The sequence below is a fragment of the Triplophysa rosa genome, linkage group LG12, assembly GCF_024868665.1.
Source record: "Triplophysa rosa linkage group LG12, Trosa_1v2, whole genome shotgun sequence".
NCBI classification, from domain to species: Eukaryota; Metazoa; Chordata; class Actinopteri; order Cypriniformes; family Nemacheilidae; genus Triplophysa; species Triplophysa rosa.
The window spans coordinates 8,247,867-8,270,186 of NC_079901.1; the positions used below are offsets into that span (position 1 = coordinate 8,247,867).

Genomic DNA, 22,320 nt, shown 5'->3' on the forward strand with positions numbered 1-22,320 from the left:
CCCTCCTACACTCCTACACCCCATCAAGAACCCTGCGTTCAGCAAACCAGCGGCGTCTTGTATTGCCTTCTCAAAAGGGCAGTAAATCGCTTTCCCGCTCATTCTGCTTCACAACTCCTTCCTGGTGGAACATTCTTCCTAACTCGGTCCGGTCAACCACATCTCTCACAACATTCAAAAAACTACTTAAAACCCATCTCTTCTGTGAATACTTGATGGACAAATGAAAAAAAAACTCTTTCTCTCAACAGGTATTGGTCTAGCTTTTGTTGAAACTAGTAACTTTGTATTAGCACCTATTGCATTATTGCTCCTGTATGACATATCGCTTATTGCTCCTTAAACTCTTTGTAAGTCGCTTTGGATAAAAGCGTCTGCTAAATGACTAAATGTTTAATATCAGGTTGATGATGGACCGCTGTAGAACTGATGGAGATTTACGCATTTGGTAGACGCTTTTATCCAAAGTGACTTGCATTGCATTGTACTATACATTTGTTTCTGACTATGTGCAATCCCCTGGGATCGAACCCATGACCTTGGCATTGCTAGCGCCATGCTCTAACCACTGAGCTACAGGAAAGCTGGAGAACAGTCTTATTGAGCAACTTGCTGCACTTCTTGATGAGTCGTTTTTTCAGCGACGGCTTGTCGACCTGTTCTCCAAGCTCGATTCTCCTTTGTGTCTCTTGCTCTTTTCTTTCCTTCTTTAGCATTTGCTGTCTCCTTTCATAGGCCTTTAGTTCTGTAATTGTGAAGATGTTCATCGTTTCCAATGGCTCCTCAGGTTCCCGCACAACTTTCAGAATGCATGGATCTACTGTCCGAACACCCTGTCCCTCAGTTGATGGTGGAGTACTGACTTTTGCAGTCTTTTTAACCTCCTGCGTCTCCTCCTTTTCTCGTTTTTTCCGTTCTCTCTGGATGACTGGCACATCACACGGAGTGGTGTCCAATGGCACATTTGGCGATATTACTTCATAAGTAAAGCCTTTGTAAAATCTGTACAGTTCAGATTCAGATGTCACCTCATCCTTCCATGGTCTAACCACTGAAGCAGTTGATGCTGATAACTGCAAGGGAACAATACATTGATGTTACTTGATTAATGTCTTTTGATTTGTTTTTTCTGAGCATCCTTCAATGAACATTATAACTGAACACATACTGTATTAGAGTACATTACAATATGTTTACATTTTTAACATTACAACAGTTTTTGTGTAGCATTTTTCATTTACTCTTGTTACGTGTGCTTTAGTACAGACAATAAAGTAAATAAGTTATTTTTAATTTTAAAAGGCAACAACCCCCTGTACCTTAGTGGATGGTAGCGTTCTGACTTTTGTAGTCATGTTAACCTCCTTCTGTTCTCGTTTTCCCCCTTCTCTTTGGACGACTGGCACGTCAAACGTCCTGTAGTAGTCATACAGAGTTTGAAATGACACGAGGGTGAACAAATGATGAAAAAATGCTGCTCCCCGATCTGCCCAGTCATAACCTGCATGGATGGACAAATACATTTCCCAGAACAGAATCTTACCATCAAAAGTTACTGAATGCATTATAATTTAATAAAAATATACATTTGTTGAAAGTGGTCCTTATTGAACGAACACTACACTAACTCAAATTACGTGCTGTTAACGAAATTGGTAAATCATTTATTGTTGTGCAAATAAAAACACTATTATTTAAAACATAATCACAGTGAATAATTGTACAAGGTGAATTAAATATGACCATATTTAAACCATTAATCTGTATTCAGATTGATACATGTTGGTCCGACTGAGTTTTTAAATATTTCATTTATTGATGAATTATTCTGTCCTAAATCTGTAAAACGAAAAGTGTCACCTTTAAAAATATAACATAAATATAATTTAGCAATCAAAACGTTGATACAATAAGCAGTTTATAAAACATTTAACATCTAAAATGGGACGTGCTTATTTGGAAAACCCTGTTTGAAAGCAACCACGCCTCCAGTCATGCGTGAATTATTAATCGAGCCTTTCCGGGTCCATGTTAGGAATCCTACTATGGCGAAGTTTAACTTTGAATATTAATAGGCAACTCCATTTTGTTGCAGGACGAGGAGTGACGTAGACTGTAATCAATATTCATGAGCAAAGTCTGCCGTCAACGATCAATCTTAACCAACCACGCAGGCGTACGCGACGTGTTTCACAGAAAGTCATTAATAGCCTCCGCCTTCACCATAGTATGTTTTGGCCGCGGTCCCTTTGCTTTCTACTGTCCGATCGCGCGCAGCCAGACGATCGATTCGTAAGGTCTGAGGCTCTGAACAGGTGTTTTGCTGCTCAACAGGAGGCGAGGCCACGACAGTTTTGTGTGTGTTGTAAACAGAAACTTATATTTCCCGGAATACAACAAATGGAATTTCGATCAGGACCATGAATGTCTTTCGGTGCTCTCTGGAAATGAGGAAAATCTGAAAGCTCAAGTCTCGAGAAATAAACGTTCGAAGGTAAGACGCTTGGTACTTACCTTCGCTTTCTTTTCATTACGACGAACACATAACGTTATGTATTTTACCTGCTTCGTGAATGTAAATGAAATGTAATTGAGTTGAGAAAAAGGAAACACGCAATCGTTTTGACATTTTTATTACAATTGCCCTTTAAATCAGAACAATTTAGACGTGTAGTAGAAAGCGCATGGGCTTGTTGTATTGCTAACGTTATGCAGCCCCAGTGTCGACGCTTTGTTTTGTTTTAGGGTTTGATGTGTCTTTTTTCCTACAGTTGAACAGAAATGCTCTTGTTTGTTCTGCTGCTGTGTCATTTCACTTCATGTGGACACTGTGCGTGTGTGATAAACCCCCTGAAAGCAGAGTCTGATCAGGACAGTAAAGGTGGGCAATGATGTTAAACACAACACAAGATCAAAGTACACGCTTCTGTAATGTGCCATTGTGTCATTTAAAGTGATGGCCACATGTTTATTAGTAGTATGTTATAATGACAAGTGTTATAGTTAGTATAATTGAGAGAACAGTTAATTTAATAGACAAAACAATGATTTTGTTATTGTCATTGGTTATTTTAAGCATATAGTCATAGTCACATCATAGTCTTAGTTTATGCCAAGATCTGATGTGATAAGTCTTTGTTGATGAGGTTTATTATGATGCCATGATATCATTGTGTAATTTCAGTTTCTTTTTTATAATTAGTTGAGTATGTTTACTTCAATGAAGTTTTTTAAGTCAATTACACTAATATCATTATAAGAATGATACATTGTTTTCAGTAACATCAGATGTGTTTTTAGTGTTTGTTGTGGACCAGGAGGCCAACACGTTTTTAGGACGGCACTTGTTGTTCAACCGCTTTGATTTCGAGATCTTCACTCCAGGTAATCTGGAGAGGGAGTGTTTAGAGGAGATATGCAATTATGAGGAGGCTCGGGAAGTCTTTGAGAATATCCCCGATACAGTTGAGTAATCGCATTATTATTGAGCATTATTGACTAACAAAACATGCTATTGATAATTAAACAGGCTACCACGGCCACTCCCAACTGAAAGACATTGTCATGTGTACTTGCCCATGGGTTGGTTTTGGGCAGATGTGAATAATTACTATAAAGCTGTCCTCTAATACACTAACATATGATGTAACCTAAAATCAACATGTACTGGAGTCCAATACAAGGTTTTAAAGTTTGTGTCCGCATGAAAAATTGTCATTCTGAATCATTTGAATCTGAAAGGGATTATGTTTTTTATCCTATTTATTTGAGGATGAAATATTATAGATTCTGCATTTTTTTCAAGGTCAAATGTCAGCAAATTTGTGACACTGACAATATTAACGACTAGACTTTGCTGCCTACACAAATGAGCATCTCACATAAAATGCTGTGTGGAACAAATCGTGCCGGGTTAGTTTGGATGAAATTGGATCATCAAGTTTTTCCATACAGGTGGAGTTCGTGCCAACTCTAGTGCATGCTGTGATGTATCAAATTCTGAGAAATCAAAGTATTATCCTTACAGTATAGTGAAAATGTATTGAAAATGCAATGCAATAAAAATGCAATATAAGTGTTCCCTGGCCTGTACATGTGTCATATGTGCTAATTTTGTAGTGTCTGTTGTTAATAAGCCTACATTAATAAACAAAAGTGTGGATTTCATTCAAGACATACGTATATTAATGTGCTTACATTTAATTTCCTTTTTTATTGGACAGAATGCCTTTTGGAAGAAATATACAGAGGGTAAGTTCCATCAGTCTTCTTCAGATGCTATTCTTCATATTTACTTTTGCCTGACAGAAAATATGTCTAGGGAAGCAAGAAAAGATTTGTGTAATGACTTAAACACAAATAATCTGAAATGGAAATAGCAAGTACTCGTACTCATATGTTACATACATTTCATCCTCTCGGTCAAATGTTCCTACTATCTGCAAAAAGAAACCCGTTTGTCCAGATTTTTTTAGCATAACATTTGAATATTATCAGCTTGTTGAAGTGTCATATTTGTAATTTTGGTTGTGTTTGTTTGGATAAAAGAAAACTCTTGATAAATGAAAAACTATATTTTTCTATATATATTTTTTTATTTTCATGGTTTTAAGATATTTTAAATTTGATTTTGTATTTAATTTACCGTGCATCCTTACTTCAAATGTGGCAAACTTATCCAGGTCATATTTATCAAAGTCACATCAACACTAAATGAAAATTATTTCACTAAATTAAATAGTGTGTTTATCTTTAGCAAAAAAAAAGTTTGTATGAAATTGTTTGGGTTATAAAATTTACTTCAGTGACAATTAAGGACATTTATTATCTCATTTCTTACTGTTTCTTAAATTTTCATTACAATTTCTCATTCATAAAATAATCATTCAAATAAATTTGTTTACAATGTGTTTAATAATCCTACTGTTTATTAATCCTCCCCATAGCTGAAAGTATAAGTCTGATTCAATTGTTCAATATATTCTTGATGAGATTTTCCACCTTGATTCACAGATAAAGGCGAATCCCAATCAAAAATTGACGTAACAGCATTGCTGGTGGGCATCATCTCAGCTGGAGTCTTTATTGTGATAGTGGGCCTTCTCATCTGGTACTTCTGCCATGGGAGAAATAAAGATCATGGTTTTAGAGGGTAAGGATGTGAGAATAAATTCAGAAACTAAACATGTATGTACGCTTGCTTTTTACAATTTGCATTGTGCAATATGTGCATTGAAAAAATGTTCTCAATGTTTTGCCATTTAATTGTAGATCCATCAGGCGACGATCCACCAGAAGCAATGCCTCAGTGGTAATCCGGAGACTGGAGGAGGTCTCTCTACACCCTATTCCACATCCACTCTCAGAAGACGGCACAGGTTTACCTTCGTATGAGCAGGCCATTGCCATCACTGGACCACATGATGCTCCACCTCCACCATATCCTGGGTAATCATTATAAATCCTTATGTAACGCAGTGTTTTTGTAATAACCTTTATTGTGTCATTTAATTGGCCATTTAATGGTTCTTCTCATTAAATACAACTTAGGTTAACTGCTGGAACAGATTGCATTCTCATAGTGATCGCAGATTTCTTATGTCATAATTATCTGTTTATACTTGGACACATCATCGTCTAGTGGCCTAATATTTCTACTGTTTAATTCCTGTGAAACGTTGAGCTATCTCATTCTGGTAATATCTATCCATAGCTCCAAGCCAGGCAGCCTTCGACGATGACATCATCATTTCTCGAACTGAATCAGCATGGACTAAGCAGTATTTTTCTTGCTTTATAAACTGGAAATGTGTTAACGCCAAAGGCATTCCTTTGTAATGAAATTCTAGGGATGAAACGGTACGTGTATTCGTACCGAACTGTCACAGGCAACATTCCAAATATAGTCATCATTCCTATGCCCTACTCCTTCGAAGGGCAGAGCCCTTGTAGTTTAGACTTTGGAGTGAACAGGGCATTTGCGTCCATTATGTAGACGTTTGGAATGCACTTGGCAAAGGAAGCATGTAATTTCCTCATCTTCAGCTGGCATGTTCCTGTGACAACGAAGCATTGTGTCCGTCCGTCCGTCTGTTTTAACGGCGTAATTTAAGCATAAAACCTATTTGCAAATAAATAATACATTTTATATTTTGAAACGTTTTATATATATATATTAGTGTTTATATATTATATAGCATATTTAGCATAAAAAACAACTTTTTAAAATTCAAAATGTATGTTTATTTGCAAACAGTTAGGTTTTATGCTTAAATTATGCCGTTAAAACAGTGACATCTGCTGACGGACACAATGCTTCGTTGTCACAGGAACATGCCAGCTGAAGATCAGCTGTCCTTCCTTTGCCAAGTGCATTCCAAACGTCTACGTAATGGCACTGGTCACTCCAAAGTCTAAACTACAAGGGCTCTGCCCTTCGAAGGGAGGTAGGGTATAGGAATGATAACTTCATTTTGGAATGTTGCCCTCGACAGCTCGTGACGGTTCGGTACGAATACGCGTACCGTTACAACCCTATGAAATTCCCAGGAAAACAGATGCATCGTAGCTTTTAGCACTAACTTTGAAGCAACGAAATCACCGTCTGGCCAGTTCCAAGATAACTTACACAATCAAATGCCTTCAATTGTGTTTCTAGTTTCTATTTTGTAAATTCTTCTTAATTTTTTTGTAATGATATAAAACTTTAAAAATGAAAAACTGGTTTTGATATTAATTATTGTAACAAATTGAAAGACTGATCATGGTTTCTTTTTATTTAACATGCTGGGCTTTTTATGGAGAAAATGTCTTTTTTTGTAAATGTCTTTTATAGTTTGACTTCTAATGTGTTCTGCACAAATACATGCATGCATATTTACAGCTGAAGGAGAAAAAGTGATTGTTTCAGGGCTTTCTTTAAAAAATGTCCTGCTAATTCTGTCATCAGCACACCAAATACAAGATTACCTCCTTATTCTCGCATCATGAAGATCACGTCAGTCTTGAACTAGAGTGCTAGACCTTGTGTATATAGGTAAATAAACTGTTGCTTTTGTCTTTGAACTTTCTTTTAATTTAACAATTGCGTGTTCCAGCAAAGATTTCTGGAAGTTGTTTTGATGTCTTTTACAAAATAGTGGCTGTTCTTTGACATTATCATGATATCATTATGAGCTATTAATAGACCCTGTAATAAACTTTGGTGTTTGTTGACTATTTCTGTATCAGTGTTTGTGAATGTTTATAAAGTATATACGCCTATTTGTTTATTACAAAAAGTTATTTCATGCAGAAATTAGGCAGGTTTGTGAGGGTTGACTGTTTAGTACATTTGGCTGTATTTGTCAAGGATACATTTTTGATGATGTGTTCGCAAACATAGTTAAACGTATCAAAACAACTTGTGCAGACATTTGATATTATTCTCAGTACTCTTGTCAACGGTGTATGAACAAATGTGTGCAAAATTTGTTCGTGCATTGTTTTAAAAAAATGTTGCTGGCTTAACTGTTTAGGTACTATTGACGTTGTGGTTAAAATCTAGTCAAATCAAGCTTTGTATGAAATCTACTGATTTTGCTTGTTTGTGAGGATTGAAAATGTCTTTAATTAGAAAAACTGTTTGAAAAGGGGGACATATCCCAACCGGTTGTAATCATTTAGTAAGCTTGTTGATATTGGTTATTGATAGGGTTTAAAGTCATCATATTGGTCACTACATAAAAGTCCAAAGATTGTCGGAAGTGAATGTTTGAGAGAAACACCAATATGGGGACTTGACGCGGATGCACCATTACAGCTGTGTGAGAGTTTTTGTAGGGGGCCACGAGCAGTGATTTCAGCCCGCGCTTAATCCACATCACAAACCACCAACGCGGCCGACCGATCCCCCAGGACCCGCGCTCTCTTCACACCACATCTGGATGAATATGTGATTTTCTCGCGCTCGGTTGAATGTGTAGCTTTATGCGGGGACGCGCATCATACCCGAGCCCAGGCGGATGATGGAGAGGAATTTCCCGAGCTCCGGCTTCACAGAGCCGGTCACCGCGGCGGCGCAGACCGCAGGCTGGGCCTACAAACCCAGGTACGAGAGGGCGGGTCACCTCCCGAAGAAAGCTCCGGTGATGGAGGCCTAGCCTAACAAAAACACACACAACAGAGCGTGAAAGCGGTTAAAAAGACGGTTTTTATTGCGTGCAGGCGTTTATTGAGCTCAGTATGTCGTGCAATAATGCAATGTTGTTACCTGTGTTGACTAGCATACATCACTTATTAGTTGTAAACGACGTTGCACGCAACGCTAAATCATTTTCGTTTGTAAGTTAGTCAATATGGTGTGTTTTTCAACACGAAAGTGCAACATAATGTATTTGTCGGGTTATTTTCTTATATATAAACTTGTGAAGTTGTCAGAGACGTTATTGCACACATGGGGAAGCTTGTAAACAATTGATCGATCCGTGTTGGAGAAGAGCCACGTGTCTCCAACTTGTTTAGATTGCGTTGTCTGTCACGCATTATATGTATTCGTATTAAGTTGTCTTCTTTTACCAGACAGTAATGTCAGGTCTCCAGTCTTCATGGGGGTCCATATCAGAAATTAATTGTAATAGATGTGTCTCAAAACGAATCGAACTGGTTATTACATAGACAAGATTTTTTGGTGCATTCTGAGTAACGTTAAGTACATCTGTGCACACTAACACATTTTGATATATCTTAGTAAGCACTTATGTCAGTAATCTTATTTAGTTTGTGAATTTTATTGAAGTATATTTGTAAGGATACGGTCAGTTGGTACTTAGCGCAAAAGAAAATCACTTAGGAAGATGTAAACACAGGTCCAGAAAAACCTCCTTTCTACACCAACATTTGAACAAAATACAACCAACTGAACATTTATAACCTTATCAAAATGTTAAACACATTTCTTTAATATGTAGTTATATATGTAAGATTCAAAAATAATAAGTAAATAAAACTGAAATCAAAAGTGCTTCTGGGTCATTGTTTACATCTCGCAAAGGGGTCTATATGGATTATGTTTGTAATGCAACTCTTCATATTGTTTTCTTGCTTGTTTAATATTGTGCATTATCTTATAAAGCACCAGGAGGTTTGGCAATCTGAACCAGATATAATAATTGCACTGTCCTAGCTTGTAAATAAGTGTCTGTGCAGTTTTGTTAACCTTGTATACAAACGGCACAGAAATCAGTGGCTTTAATTGAACATTTTGGCAAAATAGCATTGACCATATTGTCCCTCACCTACATTAGCTATGAATGGAGATTTTTTAGAGTATTTTGCCAAACAAGAAAATATTAATATAAAATTGAAAAATCAACATGTATGTATTATATGAGCTTCATTTTATATTGATATAAAATGAGAGGTATTGCATAATAACAAAGGAAACATATTTCTTGTCCTGTTTGCAAACAATAGCATTTTTAGCAAAAGTTAATCGCTTCCTCCAAATGTGATTTTGGTTTACAAACATTGATATCAACTGTGACTCCAGGGGCCCGTTTCAGAAAGGAGGTTTAGTGAAAACTCTGAGTATATTAACCCTGCAAACCTGAGAAAGCGGGGTAACTCAAGCCCGTTTCTAAAGGAGAGGTATCTTATACTCAGAGTCAGTAACCATAGTAACTTACTCTGTGAACCTAACCTGGTCGGGAGTAGGTTTTCTTTGGTAAACCCAGAGTTTATTTCGATCTCCTCCCCCTTTTAAAGCGCAAGTGGTGTAACTCATCCATTCATTCATTAATACAGTCATTCATGGCACACATTTTGATTACACAGAGACCATCTCAGTGACTTATACTGTATGTCATATGTGCTTTTATAGAGGATTCATGAAGAGGCTGCATTAATTCATTGGAATGTACTTTGATTTCAGGAGAGCAATTTAGGACCCGAGTGGAATTTTGTCATTTCCCTGTGCATTTAACCCGCGCTTAACCCAGGGTAAGCCTACCCAGAGTAAATTGAACTAACTCAAATCAGCTGTTCTGAAACCAAAAACTCAAAGTTTCTAATTTCTAAGTAAACCAACTCTGAGTTCAAGGTTTAACCTAGAGTTGGTTGAACCTCCTTATTGAAACAGGCCCCAGTAGTTCATGAGTTTTTGTGATATCTGTACACATGAACATTGAAACCATTTAAAACTGCATTAAAATGATTCTTTACATTTGTGACACTTTATTTGTTTGTTGATGAAATATAGGACAGGCGTGCTTCACTTTATAGCATTAGATGTGGCTTAGCTCAATAAATAACAGACTAAACAATTCAAATTGTTTCCATGTAGGTTATTTTTTTTCTGACCAGATGTGACCATGTGTTTTCTATTGTCCTTGTAGTGTGTGCTTTGATGTTGACTGTGAAGTATGGATAGCACTGAGATGTGACATGGTTTAGGAAGGGAAACTGGACATGTTTGACATTATGCAACAAACCAAACTATATAGACTACATCACAGAACATACTGTATATCAACTTTGCTTGAATCTGTGTGGAACATATATACACATATTTTCTCGGTTTATTGGAATAGAAACAGTGCATAAACATGGTTCCAGCCAAAGAGATGAAAAATAGTAGGGCTGTCAAACGATTAATCGTGATTAATCGCATCCAGAATAAAAGTTTGTGTTTACGTAATTTATGTCAGTATACTGTGCTAATTAATTTTGTATTTATGAACAATCTGGATGCGATAAATCGCGATTAATCGTTTGACAGCCCTAGTACAGAGTTTAGCATGTACTAATTTGCATTTCGGTTCCGTGATGAATGAGAAATTGTAATGAAAATTTAAGAAACCGTAAGAAATGAGATTGTAACTGTAAGAAATGTCCTTAATTGTCATTGAAGTTATAACCCAAACATTTCATACAAACGGGCTTATTTTTTTGCTAAAGATATACAAACACTATTTAATTTAGTGAAATCATTTTCATTTAGTGTTGATGTGTCTTTGATAAATATGACCTGGATAAGTTTGCCACATTTGAAGTAGGGATGCACAATAAATTATCGGCCATATCGGTATCGGCTAATAAATGGTAATTTTTAATGTTGTCGGTATCGGCCGATAATAAAATGTATGCCGATATAGTAATGTCTTTCTGTCATGATCATTCACTTACTGTTATTAGCAAAACATTGTTGATGTAGGTACAGTATAGATACAGTATTATGTGTAAATTATAGGAACGAAAGCATATTGTTTGAATCAGACTGCTGTCTGAATGCTTTCTGTCTTGAGACCTGTTAGACATGAAAACATTTTTCCGGAAGAACATCTATAATTTGTTTATTAAATATACCAGAAAAGTTTGAAGGTTAAAGAATCGTTAACCTTAGTGTAAAAGTAGGCTTTGTACATGATTTTCGGGGGGGAAAAAGAGAACTAATGATTGCCTTGTTTTTTGCAGTGAATGTTTTCAAATAAAAGCAGTCGTCCACTTTTTGCCTTTTGTTTCAGTCTTAGGGAATTTTATATTAATATTTAGATACTGTATATCGGTCAATATATTGGTTATCGGCTTCCATTGTTAAATAATTATCGGTTATCGGTGCATCCCTAATTTGAAGTGACAGCAGTCACAATTGCTCTCTCTATATATAATTTAAGCTTAATTGCATTTACCAGATGAATACCTAATGGAATGGTACCTAAACTATTGTCATTGCTAGTCATTCATTGGACCACACTGATTTTGAGTTAACCGCAAAAGCGCGACCCACCTTATTCCACACTGCAACCCAAGTGGGTCCTACTCCACCGTTACCTATCAGAGTAAGTTACCTGTTCAGAAACATATTACTGTCACGTCCATTCAAAATATGATGGGTAAGATGGTACGTCAACGTCATAATTTTAGGAAGTCAGGTTTTTCCACCGTGTTAAGCGTTCCAAAGAACACTGTTATCATTTCAGTTTCGGTGTAGACCTGTATCGTATGCTGGTATGATAATAAAAATGTGCAGGTCTTATGCAAAGATCTTTGTGTGGGTTCATTGACAGTTGTCTTGGTGTGTTTGATGATTTGTGAGTGATACTTGTTGCATTTTACAGCTCCAGTTATGGTTCCACTCAGCTGGACTCTGAACTTCTCCAACGGCAGACCTTTGTCTCTAGCCACCAGCCCTCTACGTACACTGCCACCCACCATCCCACAGGTGAACACACTACTAAGACAGCATTTTAAAGCATCATAGGTGCTTTCCTAAACTACAGGTACATCACTGTGGTTTTTACCAGCATCACTGACACATCCTCTTGTCTGTCTGTGGTATCTCACCATCAGGAGTGTTTGACTCCAGTCAGCAAAGCACAGCCAGCAGCAACACTACTGAATCATCAGTCATGAACTTCCTCTCTACTATTGAATCTCGAGGCCTTCAGGCTGGACCTGCTGGCTCTACTCTTCTCCCTCCTTTTAGAAGCCCTTCGTGGCAAACTGGTAAATATAAATACATCAGTTTTTTATTATATATATGAACACTATGTTTCATGTTCAAACCAATTCATGCTTTAAAGGAATAGTTCACCCAAAAATAGTCATGCCATTCAAGGTGTATCTGACTTCCTTTCTTTAGCTAAACAGGATTTTAATTAAATAATACCTTCATACAATACTGTTCATAGGTTTGTAATGCCAGTGAATGGGCCATTTTTTGAAGCCACAAAAACCACAGATATCCATAAGGGTAGTTATGATATCATGTTTTTCTTCACTATGCGGTTATCGTGGCAAAGAAATTTCACAATAACGATATTAAAGCAATTACTAAAACATTTTAACTAAATAAATAATTCCCCACTCAGTCAAATTCATTCTTAATTTGGTTTCTTTTGTCTTTAATTTGGTCAGTGAATCGCACTCAGAAGTTGTAGGGAGGCAGAGAGGGTTTGGGGTCTTATTGTGACTCTTAAGGCAGAATAGTTTACAAAATGTATGAATATTTATAACCATGTTGTTTAATGTTGCAGTTTTTGACAATAGACATATATTAAGACACCCATCATAAAAGCGATCCTCATGACTCCAGGGGTTAATTCATGTCTTTTGAAATGAAACTGCATGTTTGTGAGTAAACAATCTTTTGATCTTCTGTAGCCAAGATAGGTCAAGTTAGAATTTGGACTGTGAGGAATTTGATGTATAGAGAACTTCATCCTTAAAGAGGCCATTCCCTGTGATGCCAATTTTCAAACTTTAGTTAGTGTGTAATGTTGCTGTTAGAGCATAAATAATATCTGCAAAATGATATAGCTCAAAGTTCAGTGCCAAGCGAGATATTGTCTTTAACAGAATTCGCTTTTCAAGGACTACAGAGAATGGCTGGAATCAGACTACAGCCCTTTACTTCCTGGGTAAATGATGTCACTATTCCGAGTTTTTGAAAAACCTCCGCCCAAAGCAATACGCCAAAAAAGGGGCGAGGTCTTCCTTAGAGAAGAGGAAGAGCCGCTGGAGTAGTGTTTGGTTATCAGAGATTGTAAACATGTGACTGAGCTGCACAATTAATTACTTTCACTTTCATCACAGTCCTACACACATTCTGAGATAACCAACGGTCAAATAACAGCTTCTATGACTTTGACATCAGCTGTGAAAGCTGTTGTGTGTAATACACTGATATTGTGTGTGCGCATACCTCTAAAACACTTCTATGAAACGTCCTTTGAAGTCCTGCTTGCAAATGTCTCCTAGTCAATCTGCTTGTTTTATTATCCAACTAAGGTCCAATATAAAAAGGCAAAACTAACGCTTCTGTTATTAGTGTTAATTAATATAACCGGTCTGACCCAATCAGTCCGGTGTCATTTCCCTCGCCATAGTAGGAAAAAAATTGCAATCTCTAACAAAGATTGATGTTTGCACATGCATTAGCAGACCTCTGTTACACTTCGATCGATCCGCATGTGTTTAACTGATGAAGTGAAGTTGACGCCATTGTTACTGTTTATTGCTAAAAGCCAAAGCTTATGAATACACATGAACTGAGAGGGGGACCGACCAATCACAACAACCTGAGAAGCGGAAGCTCGCATCAGCGAGTATGGGTGTTGGGCGAGTATGGTATGGGTGGGACATCTTCAGACACACGCTCTAAGCAGGTAACCAATCACGACAGACCTGGTCAGCTTTACCAATCAGAGTGTTTCGGAAGGAGGGATTTTATAGACCGGAAGAAATCCAGTGATTTTGTTAGAAGAGGGACAGCAGTGAACAATAGACTTGAAATATGTAAAATATAAAGCGCTTTTTTGAAACTAGAAACATGAACATCCATTGTTAAACACCCAAAAAACATAATCAAAGCTTCAAAAACAGCAAAAGAATGGCTCCTTTAATAACGGTTCACCAGGTACACATATCTCAACATCAAATCCTATTGGTTCTTGTCTCAGAACCAATGAGATTCAAAGTTATAGGAATTCATATTTACCTAGAATCGCATGATGGAGAGTAAATTATTTTTGGGTGAACTATTTCTATAGGTCTTTAGGTTTTATCAGTGGAAGAGAAAATTGAACTGGTTTAGTGATGCCAAATAAGTGATGTGGAATTGATGTTAATGCTATCTGCATCAGACTTTTTTTATTTTGTTTTTCTGCTCTAGGTGCCAACTGCTCAACCGAACTCTTCCTCACTGGTGCCCTTCATCCACCTGGAACTTTTCATACTCCATCCGTGCTCCCGTCCTATCAGCACCCCAGTGCCTTTCCTACCAGAAGTTTCACCACTACATCAGCACTTGCTGTTCCCAACAGTACTTTCAGCTCTTCAAACGGCCTGCTATCCCCTACCGACCCTCTCCTCCAGCTCAAATCCTCCCAGAGCACTGTGCCAACCGCACTCGCTTTTGACCGCCTTGGTGGTACGTCTCTAGGTGCTGCCTTGCCACCCCAATCCTCCACATATCGTTCGGCACAAGAGTCTGCACCACACCTCCTTCAGCCTCAGTTTAGCCTGCTGCCCGCAGCCTTAGGCAGCTCCCAACAAGCCCCTCAGCCTTACGGTGTGCCAATTTTCTCAGGCTCCATTGAGCGAGCACTTCAGCGTGAATGTAGTGTTATCAAGCACCTCCAGCGGCCTTCCAGCACCCAACCAGTCCAGGAAGAAATGGCTGGCAGTGCTCAGCACTCCCTGCAGGGTTACCTACATGAAAACAGTGACATTTCATATCAGCAGGACCCTTCTTCAAGTACACCGGTACCCTGCAGTGCCGTTGGCGAAAGTGTTAATGGTGGTACACAGCGGAAGACCACTTCCCAAGTAACACTGCAGCTAACTCAGGCCTACGCTTCTTCTGTCTCCTCTCCGGGGTTCTCCAGCTCATCCGGATTAAAGGTTAAAGAAGATTCTTACAAAATAGCACAACATCCCAGCGACAATGAAGACATTGACGTCCAGACAAGCTCCCCAGGTTCGCAGCAACACAACTTTCAATCCCCAGCCCAAAAACAAAGCTCAGCAATCTCTAGCCAGTCGCAACCCTACTCATCTGGCATGGTGTCCATTAGCACCGCACATTCTTACATCACCTCTCCAAGCCTGACAAGTAACCTCAGCCAAACACAGGCCTTCTCCTCTGAAAAGCTGCCTTCCATTTACAAGAGTCTCTCAGCATTCGCTAGTCACTCTGAAGTTGAAACGTCTGCCAACCAGTCTATTGTTTATTCTTCCAGTCAACCACAGGAATTGCCGCCTGCAGGACACAGGGAGGGGTACGAGACCCAGACGCAAACTCTTTGCATGGTAAGTCCTTCTCAAAGCTATTCTTCCAGCCACTCTCAGGTCCTGCCAACCATTAGTTTCTATACCCAAGGGCCAACTGTCAGCATCCCTTCACAGAATTACACATCGGGTCAGTCCCTAACCCCCAGTACCAACTTCTCACCTGGTCGTGGGCGAAGTTTATCATCCGCTAACTCGACCCAGGACTTTGTCCTGACGCAGCAGAGTAACAAGACCGATAGTGCCCTGTTACAACAAAAGTACTTATTATCTGTCCAGTCATCAACGTCCTCTTCTGCCTCTCAAACCCAAGCCTTATCAAATGACCAATCATCCTTGGAAATAAAATCAGCATATGGGAAAAGCGAAGAGGATGAACACATGTTTTTGTCTTCTAAAGAGAACCCGGGAGAACTTACTATCGAGGATGTGCAGGCGTTACAGAAAGGGACTTCCCCTCAAAGCCTTTCAGGCAATGAAGTTGAAGCACAAAACAGCACCAAAAATGTTGTTTACGTACTTTCAAAGATGGAAGATAGACACAACACGCAAAGCGTGATTCGTAGCAATTCTCGATCAGAAGAGCAGGTTGTAGGTTTCACACATTTGGAAACCACAAAGGAAGAAAGAATGGTTTCTACAAGCCAACATGCTCAGATAGTTACCAATGCTAATGCTCCCTCCGACTCCAAGAGTAACTCTTTATTGATGCACTCCACCCATGCACACCTGAGTGCCGACCAGCTGAAACAGTACACGCTCCTTCTTAAAGCACCTGGTTCTCAGCAGCAGAACCATCATGCTCAGATGATCAGAGTTCAACAGGCAGATCCCAGACAGATGTCTGAGGACCAGACCCAGTTCATCCGAGTTCCAAGTGCCCAAGTTCTGATAGAACCCTCTCACATGATTGTTCTCCAACAGCCCGTGCTCACACCGGGACAGAATCAGCCCAAGCAAGCCATGTACATGCAGTCTGTACCAGTCCAGTATGTCCAGATGAACAGCGACACTATTAATGTGACTATTAATGGACGTCACAACCAGCAAGTTGTTCCTCACCAAGTCCCCACTTCGGAGTCTACAAAACAAAACTCAACACAGAAAGACTTTAACCAGTCCAATCCTGACACAAAGCAGAATTTTACCCTAAATTCTGTTTGCTTTCCAGAGTCCATGCTGTTGGCTGATGAAAGGAGCATCCTCTCAAATGTTGATGACATCTTGGCGGCCACCGCGGCCGCATGTGGCGTCACGCCGCAGGACTTTGTCAAATCCACATCTTCTGATACAGACACGCCTGTGCACACCCCAACAGACTCAAAGTGCCATTTTCAGTCAGTTGAGAACAGACTTAATAGCTTCCCTTCTCATCATATGATAATTGGGAACTCGCAAACTGTAACTATAAACGGTTCTCAGATATTGTTCTCTAAAGACGCAGACGGACAGCAGGTGTTTACAGTTTCAAATTCTCACAACCAACAGGAGGTTAGCAACAGTTCTGCACAAGATATATCTGGCAAGGTAGTAGTTTCTCAAAATGATGCATTCCCCAAAGGACATTTTTTAGACAATGGCTCTGTTTTGAATGCTAACGGTCTTGCTATTAGCAACACAACCTCTGATTTTCATTTGGCTGGTCAGGAGTATAGCCCATCAGAGCATGGGAATTCCGAAAATGTGTCGAATACCAAGCATCAGCCAAAGGTAACGCAAGGCATTAAAATAGACAACGGTCCAACTGAACATCCCATTGACGGTCTTCCAAAAAAACGATCCAGGTGGAAAAGTTCATCCAAACAGTCTTTTGAGGATGAAAATGGTCAACCCAAATCTCAGAAGAGAACCGCGCAAACTAAGCGACAAAATTCACGTCCAAATGAAGCAAGTTCAACCACAGATGTTTGCCCTGATAGCTACCAACAGCAGGAGAAGATGAATCAGAAGTTAAGGGAAGTCGAAGAAAAACAGCCGGAGGTCAAAACCGGATTCTTGGGCTCTTTCCTGGACTTCCTCAAATCTGGACCCAGGCAGCACCTTTCATCTCAACCAGTACGAACACCCAGTCGAACTAGAAAGTCTTCGGTCTCAAAGAGGACTCCTAATCCGATACTTGCTCCTTTTAAACCTCCACCACCTTCAACCCCATTGACGTCTCCAGATCCTCAGAGTGTCATTGCTACGAAGCGACTTGACGAAGATCTGCAGAGGAACCTGGAAACACTGCCATCGTTTTCTTCAGATGAAGATGATTCAGTGGGTAAAAACCAAGATCTGCAGATGAGCATCACTTCGGCACTCTCGTCTTTAGACGAGCCCTCAGACAAAAAGCAGAAGTCAGGTATGTGTGTTGTGTAGACGTTTTTATACGTTTTAAATGTTATTGCTTTGGTTTCAAAATTGGTGTCAACACTTTTCAAATTTCATTGATGTGGATGACTATTGGTATTGTTATAACTGAAGTTTACACCCTCCTGTTCCAACATTCAGGTGATTACACACAGCACATTCAGTCCTCCAGCACGCAGCCTACAGATGTCAAGCCACAGGAACAACAGAACGCTGTACAGATTTCTACTGAGGAACTCTTGAAAGACGTAACACCAGACAAGCTCGCTGTTCAACTGACTACAGTTGCTATAGAGGGTCTGATGGAAGATGAGCTGTCAGATAGTGGAGGAGAGGGCATGTACCGGGAACGGGATGAGTTTGTGGTGAAGAATGAAGACATTGAAAGACTGAGGGTAAGTTGATGTTTTTCAGGCGCAGGTTTGTATTTAAAGGGATAGTTTGTCCACAAATGAAAATTCTGTATGACTTTCTTCAGCAGAACACAAAAGAAGATAATTTGAAGAATGTCGGTAACCGGACAACATTGTACTGCATTGACTTCCAGACACAAAACATTTCTCAAAATATCCTCCTTTGTGTTCCACTGAAGAACTGATGAATGAAATAATGAAATTGTGTTTCATTCAGTGGTGGACAGTAACGAAGTAAATTTGCCTGAGTACTGTACTTAAGTACACTTTTTGAGTATCTGTACTTTACTTGAGTATTATTTTTTCGGAGTACTTGTACTTTAACTTCACTACATTTGAAAGACAAATATCATACTTTTTACTCCACTACATTTATAAAAAGGTCCAAAAGTAGAAAATGGTTTCTATGCAGCGGGGTTTCCTGTGTGCTCAATTTATCTGGCTTGCGATCTGTCAGGACCTTTTACTGTTGCCAAGTATTTCAGTTTTTATAAGCTCGCGGTTTTCCGGCAAGCTTTGAATGGCCATTTGGCAGATTTTTTTTACGCAAATCTGGCAACTCTGGGATCTTCCCCGCTAAACTAATGTAAACATAGGCGCTGCTACACCATTGATAGCGCTCTAAAAAGGCAAATAGAACAATAAAAGACAAAAAAGCACATGTTAAAGTGTGGTGTAATCATCTGTGGGTTACGATCAGTCAAAGATCGTAGAAACATTGTCATGAAAACGATCGGCATAACGGCTAAACGGTAAATAAGCATCACATACACCTTGAGCTACGCCTGCGTGTTAACTTCTGATCTGCTGCTGTATCATTTAAAGCGATTTGGAGAATGAATGATGTTTTTACTGAAGTAACTATAGTTGAAGTATTCCTGTTGAAATAAAAACAATAGAACCCTGCCCAAAATGCAACATAAAATGTAATGGATTTAATGGTTATAATGGGAATTGTACTATGGATACTTGTTGTCTACTTGTATGTGATGGATTCTATTGGTGGGATGGTAAATCCTATTGGAATAAAACCCAAAACACACTACAAAGAGGAATTTAATTTAAAAATCTCATTCTAATTATTATTAGGAACACCTGTTCAATTTCTCATTAATGCAATTATCTAATCAACCAATCACATGGCAGTTGCTTCAATGCATTTAGGGGTGTGGTCCTGGTCAAGACAATCTCCTGAACTCCAAACTGAATGTCAGAATGGGAAAGAAAGGTGATTTAAGCAATTTTGAGCGTGGCATGGTTGTTGGTGCCAGACGGGCCGGTCTGAGTATTTCACAATCTGCTCAGTTACTGGGATTTTCACGCACAACCATTTCTAGGGTTTACAAAGAATGGTGTGAAAAGGGAAAAACATCCAGTATGCGGCAGTCCTGTGGGCGAAAATGCCTTGTTGATGCTAGAGGTCAGAGGAGAATGGGCCGACTGATTCAAGCTGATAGAAGAGCAACTTTGACTGAAATAACCACTCGTTACAACCGAGGTATGCAGCAAAGCATTTGTGAAGCCACAACACGCACAACCTTGAGGCAGATGGGCTACAACAGCAGAAGACCCCACCGGGTACCACTCATCTCCACTACAAATAGGAAAAAGAGGCTACAATTTGCACGAGCTCACCAAAATTGGACAGTTGAAGACTGGAAAAATGTTGCCTGGTCTGATGAGTCTCGATTTCTGTTGAGACATTCAAATGGTAGAGTCAGAATTTGGCGTAAACAGAATGAGAACATGGATCCATCATGCCTTGTTACCACTGTGCAGGCTGGTGGTGGTGGTGTAATGGTGTGGGGGATGTTTTCTTGGCACACTTTAGGCCCCTTAGTGCCAATTGGGCATCGTTTAAATGCCACGGCCTACCTGAGCATTGTTTCTGACCATGTCCATCCCTTTATGACCACCATGTACCCATCCTCTAATGGCTACTTCCAGCAGGATAATGCACCATGTCACAAAGCTCGAATCATTTCAAATTGGTTTCTTGAACATGACAATGAGTTCACTGTACTAGAATGGCCCCCACAGTCACCAGATCTCAACCCGATAGAACATCTTTGGGATGTGGTGGAACGGGAGCTTCGTGCCCTGGATGTGCATCCCACAAATCTCCATCAACTGCAAGATGCTATCCTATCAATATGGGCCAACATTTCTAAAGAATGCTTTCAGCACCTTGTTGAATCAATGCCACGTAGAATTAAGGCAGTTCTGAAGGCGAAAGGGGGTCAAACACCGTATTAGTATGGTGTTCCTAATAATCCTTTAGGTGAGTGTATAGGAACCATACTCCAATTAATAATCTTTAGTAAAACCACTGCAACTAAACATACCATAGTTTCATTATACTAGCTGTAGTTTATGTTTTGTAGTTAAATTATGGTAATACAAATGGTAATAAATCCAACAAACACATGGCTTCTACACTTTACTATTTACAAGAACCTTACTACTTACTGGTAAATTGCTGCTAAAACTGGTAAAGGGAATATACAAAATAAAAGAACACTGCTCACATATAGGCCTAGGGGGCTAATGAGGATAATTAGGCTAAATGATCATACAGGATTAATCTAAACTAAACATATATGTGCTAAACATATACAGCTCTTAAAAGAGTTGGTCATTGCAAAATTTGCCCCCATTGACTTTCCATAGTAGGAATAAAAACTACTATGGAAAGTCAATGGGGGCAAATTTTGAAGTGAACTACTCCTTTAATACCACTGATACTGTAAGCTACTCAGTGTATTCAGTAGGTTGCTTCAGAGGCACAAGGTATACGACAATAAAACAATGCACAGCTGACATAAAGTAAATTTACTTTTAATACTTGAGTACTTTTAAAAGCACGTACTTCTGTACTTTTACTTAAGTAAGAATCTGTCTTTACAACTTTTACTTGTAGTGGAGTAATATTTGACCAGTAGTATCTGTACTTTCACTCAAGTAAGGAAGTTGTGTACTTCGTCCACCTCTGGTTTCATTAAATCCTGTCGTCATAGCCTTTGTGCGTTGTGTCCTGTTTTGTGTTTCTGTGTTCAGATCACATTGATAGCAGGGGTTGAACCACCAGCCATATGGAAAGTTCAGAAAGCCCTGCTGCAGAAATTCGTACCAGAGCTTAGGGATGGAAAACGGGTGTTTTTTGCCACCAACAGCGTAAGTGCCACTATTAACCAATAATAGGTCTGACAACATGTATATGCTTTCATTACACATCTCAGTATGCTGTGTTTCCCCTAGGTTTACGGCTTTGGGGGGGGGCTGCGGTCTCTTTATTTTTTTTGCGGCGGAGGTCCGGACAATACTTTTTAATAAATAATGTTAAATCAATCAATCTAAAGCCATTTACTTTATATTCTGATAGTCACAGTCTGTATGAAACATAGAAGGTCCGGTAACTGAGAAAATGTGTTGTAGGCTCTGGTGCTGAAGCGAAGTCCCAGTGGTCTATTTTACTTGACCTTCAAGGGTGGTGGGAGGTGCTGTTGGTTTGGCGGGGCGCCCCCCTAAGGTAATGGTAGGGTAAACACTGCTGTGAAATGAATGTAGTGTTGTTTCTACTCTGCAGTATTTGGGGTACTTTGGTGATGCTAAATCCATGTACAGAAGAGTACACGTCAAATTTCTTGACACCGTCAACAAGCGAGAATATGTTCGAGTCTGCAGCAGGAAACCACGATGCAAGCCCATGCATTCGATGAGGTACAGAATGTGTTTTATGTGTACACCCCCAATACGTGATACACGATGATCAGTCAATTACATCAAT

General features: G+C 39.2%; 3 protein-coding genes across 4 annotated transcripts in view; 2 read left to right on the forward strand and 1 right to left on the reverse strand.

Moving 5' to 3' along the window:
- Positions 1-385: 385 nt before the first annotated feature.
- On the reverse strand, positions 386-1,948 carry LOC130563164 (uncharacterized). Of its 2 annotated transcripts, XM_057348597.1 has the most exons (3): positions 1,861-1,948; positions 1,320-1,501; positions 386-1,073 (listed from the first exon to the last, which is right to left on the reverse strand). In XM_057348597.1, the coding sequence occupies exons 2-3, from the start codon at positions 1,353-1,355 to the stop codon at positions 549-551; spliced, it is 561 nt and encodes a 186-aa protein (XP_057204580.1). In that variant the 5' UTR covers positions 1,356-1,501; positions 1,861-1,948; the 3' UTR covers positions 386-548. The 2 variants fall into 2 exon arrangements, with proteins under 2 accessions (XP_057204580.1, XP_057204579.1); XM_057348596.1 differs by lacking the exon at positions 1,861-1,948 and having other exon boundaries at positions 1,320-1,590.
- Positions 1,949-2,222: 274 nt separating this feature from the next.
- prrg4 (proline rich Gla (G-carboxyglutamic acid) 4 (transmembrane)) lies at positions 2,223-7,238 on the forward strand. Its single transcript, XM_057348009.1, has 7 exons — positions 2,223-2,494; positions 2,772-2,881; positions 3,301-3,464; positions 4,224-4,251; positions 5,014-5,152; positions 5,272-5,448; positions 5,714-7,238. Exons 2-7 carry the CDS (start codon positions 2,782-2,784, stop codon positions 5,739-5,741), a joined length of 636 nt encoding a protein of 211 aa, XP_057203992.1. The 5' UTR covers positions 2,223-2,494; positions 2,772-2,781; the 3' UTR covers positions 5,742-7,238.
- Positions 7,239-7,650: 412 nt separating this feature from the next.
- Positions 7,651-22,320, forward strand: part of qser1 (glutamine and serine rich 1) — a 28,177-nt gene continuing 13,507 nt past the window's right edge. The window contains exons 1-7 of the mRNA XM_057348007.1: positions 7,651-8,089; positions 12,096-12,199; positions 12,328-12,483; positions 14,651-18,112; positions 18,262-18,515; positions 21,591-21,707; positions 22,120-22,253. Of these exons, the coding sequence (XP_057203990.1) occupies positions 8,004-8,089; positions 12,096-12,199; positions 12,328-12,483; positions 14,651-18,112; positions 18,262-18,515; positions 21,591-21,707; positions 22,120-22,253 (4,313 nt within the window). The 5' untranslated portion in view covers positions 7,651-8,003. The remainder of the gene's footprint in view (positions 8,090-12,095; positions 12,200-12,327; positions 12,484-14,650; positions 18,113-18,261; positions 18,516-21,590; positions 21,708-22,119; positions 22,254-22,320) is intronic.

What these genes read in the sequence shown, in the direction of transcription:
- prrg4 (XM_057348009.1), top strand. Translation starts at nt 2,782, where the DNA reads ATGCTCTTGTTTGTTCTGCTGCTGTGTCATTTCACTTCATGTGGACAC. An exon ending in GTCTGATCAGGACAGTAAAG is followed by an intron (nt 2,882 to 3,300) that starts GTGGGCAATGAT and finishes ATGTGTTTTTAG; the next exon opens with TGTTTGTTGTGGACCAGGAG. An exon ending in TTGAGAATATCCCCGATACA is followed by an intron (nt 3,465 to 4,223) that starts GTTGAGTAATCG and finishes TTTATTGGACAG; the next exon opens with AATGCCTTTTGGAAGAAATA.
- LOC130563164 (XM_057348596.1), bottom strand. Translation starts at nt 1,565, where the DNA reads ATGCATTCAGTAACTTTTGATGGTAAGATTCTGTTCTGGGAAATGTAT. An exon ending in GAACGCTACCATCCACTAAG is followed by an intron (nt 1,074 to 1,319) that starts GTACAGGGGGTT and finishes GTTCCCTTGCAG; the next exon opens with TTATCAGCATCAACTGCTTC.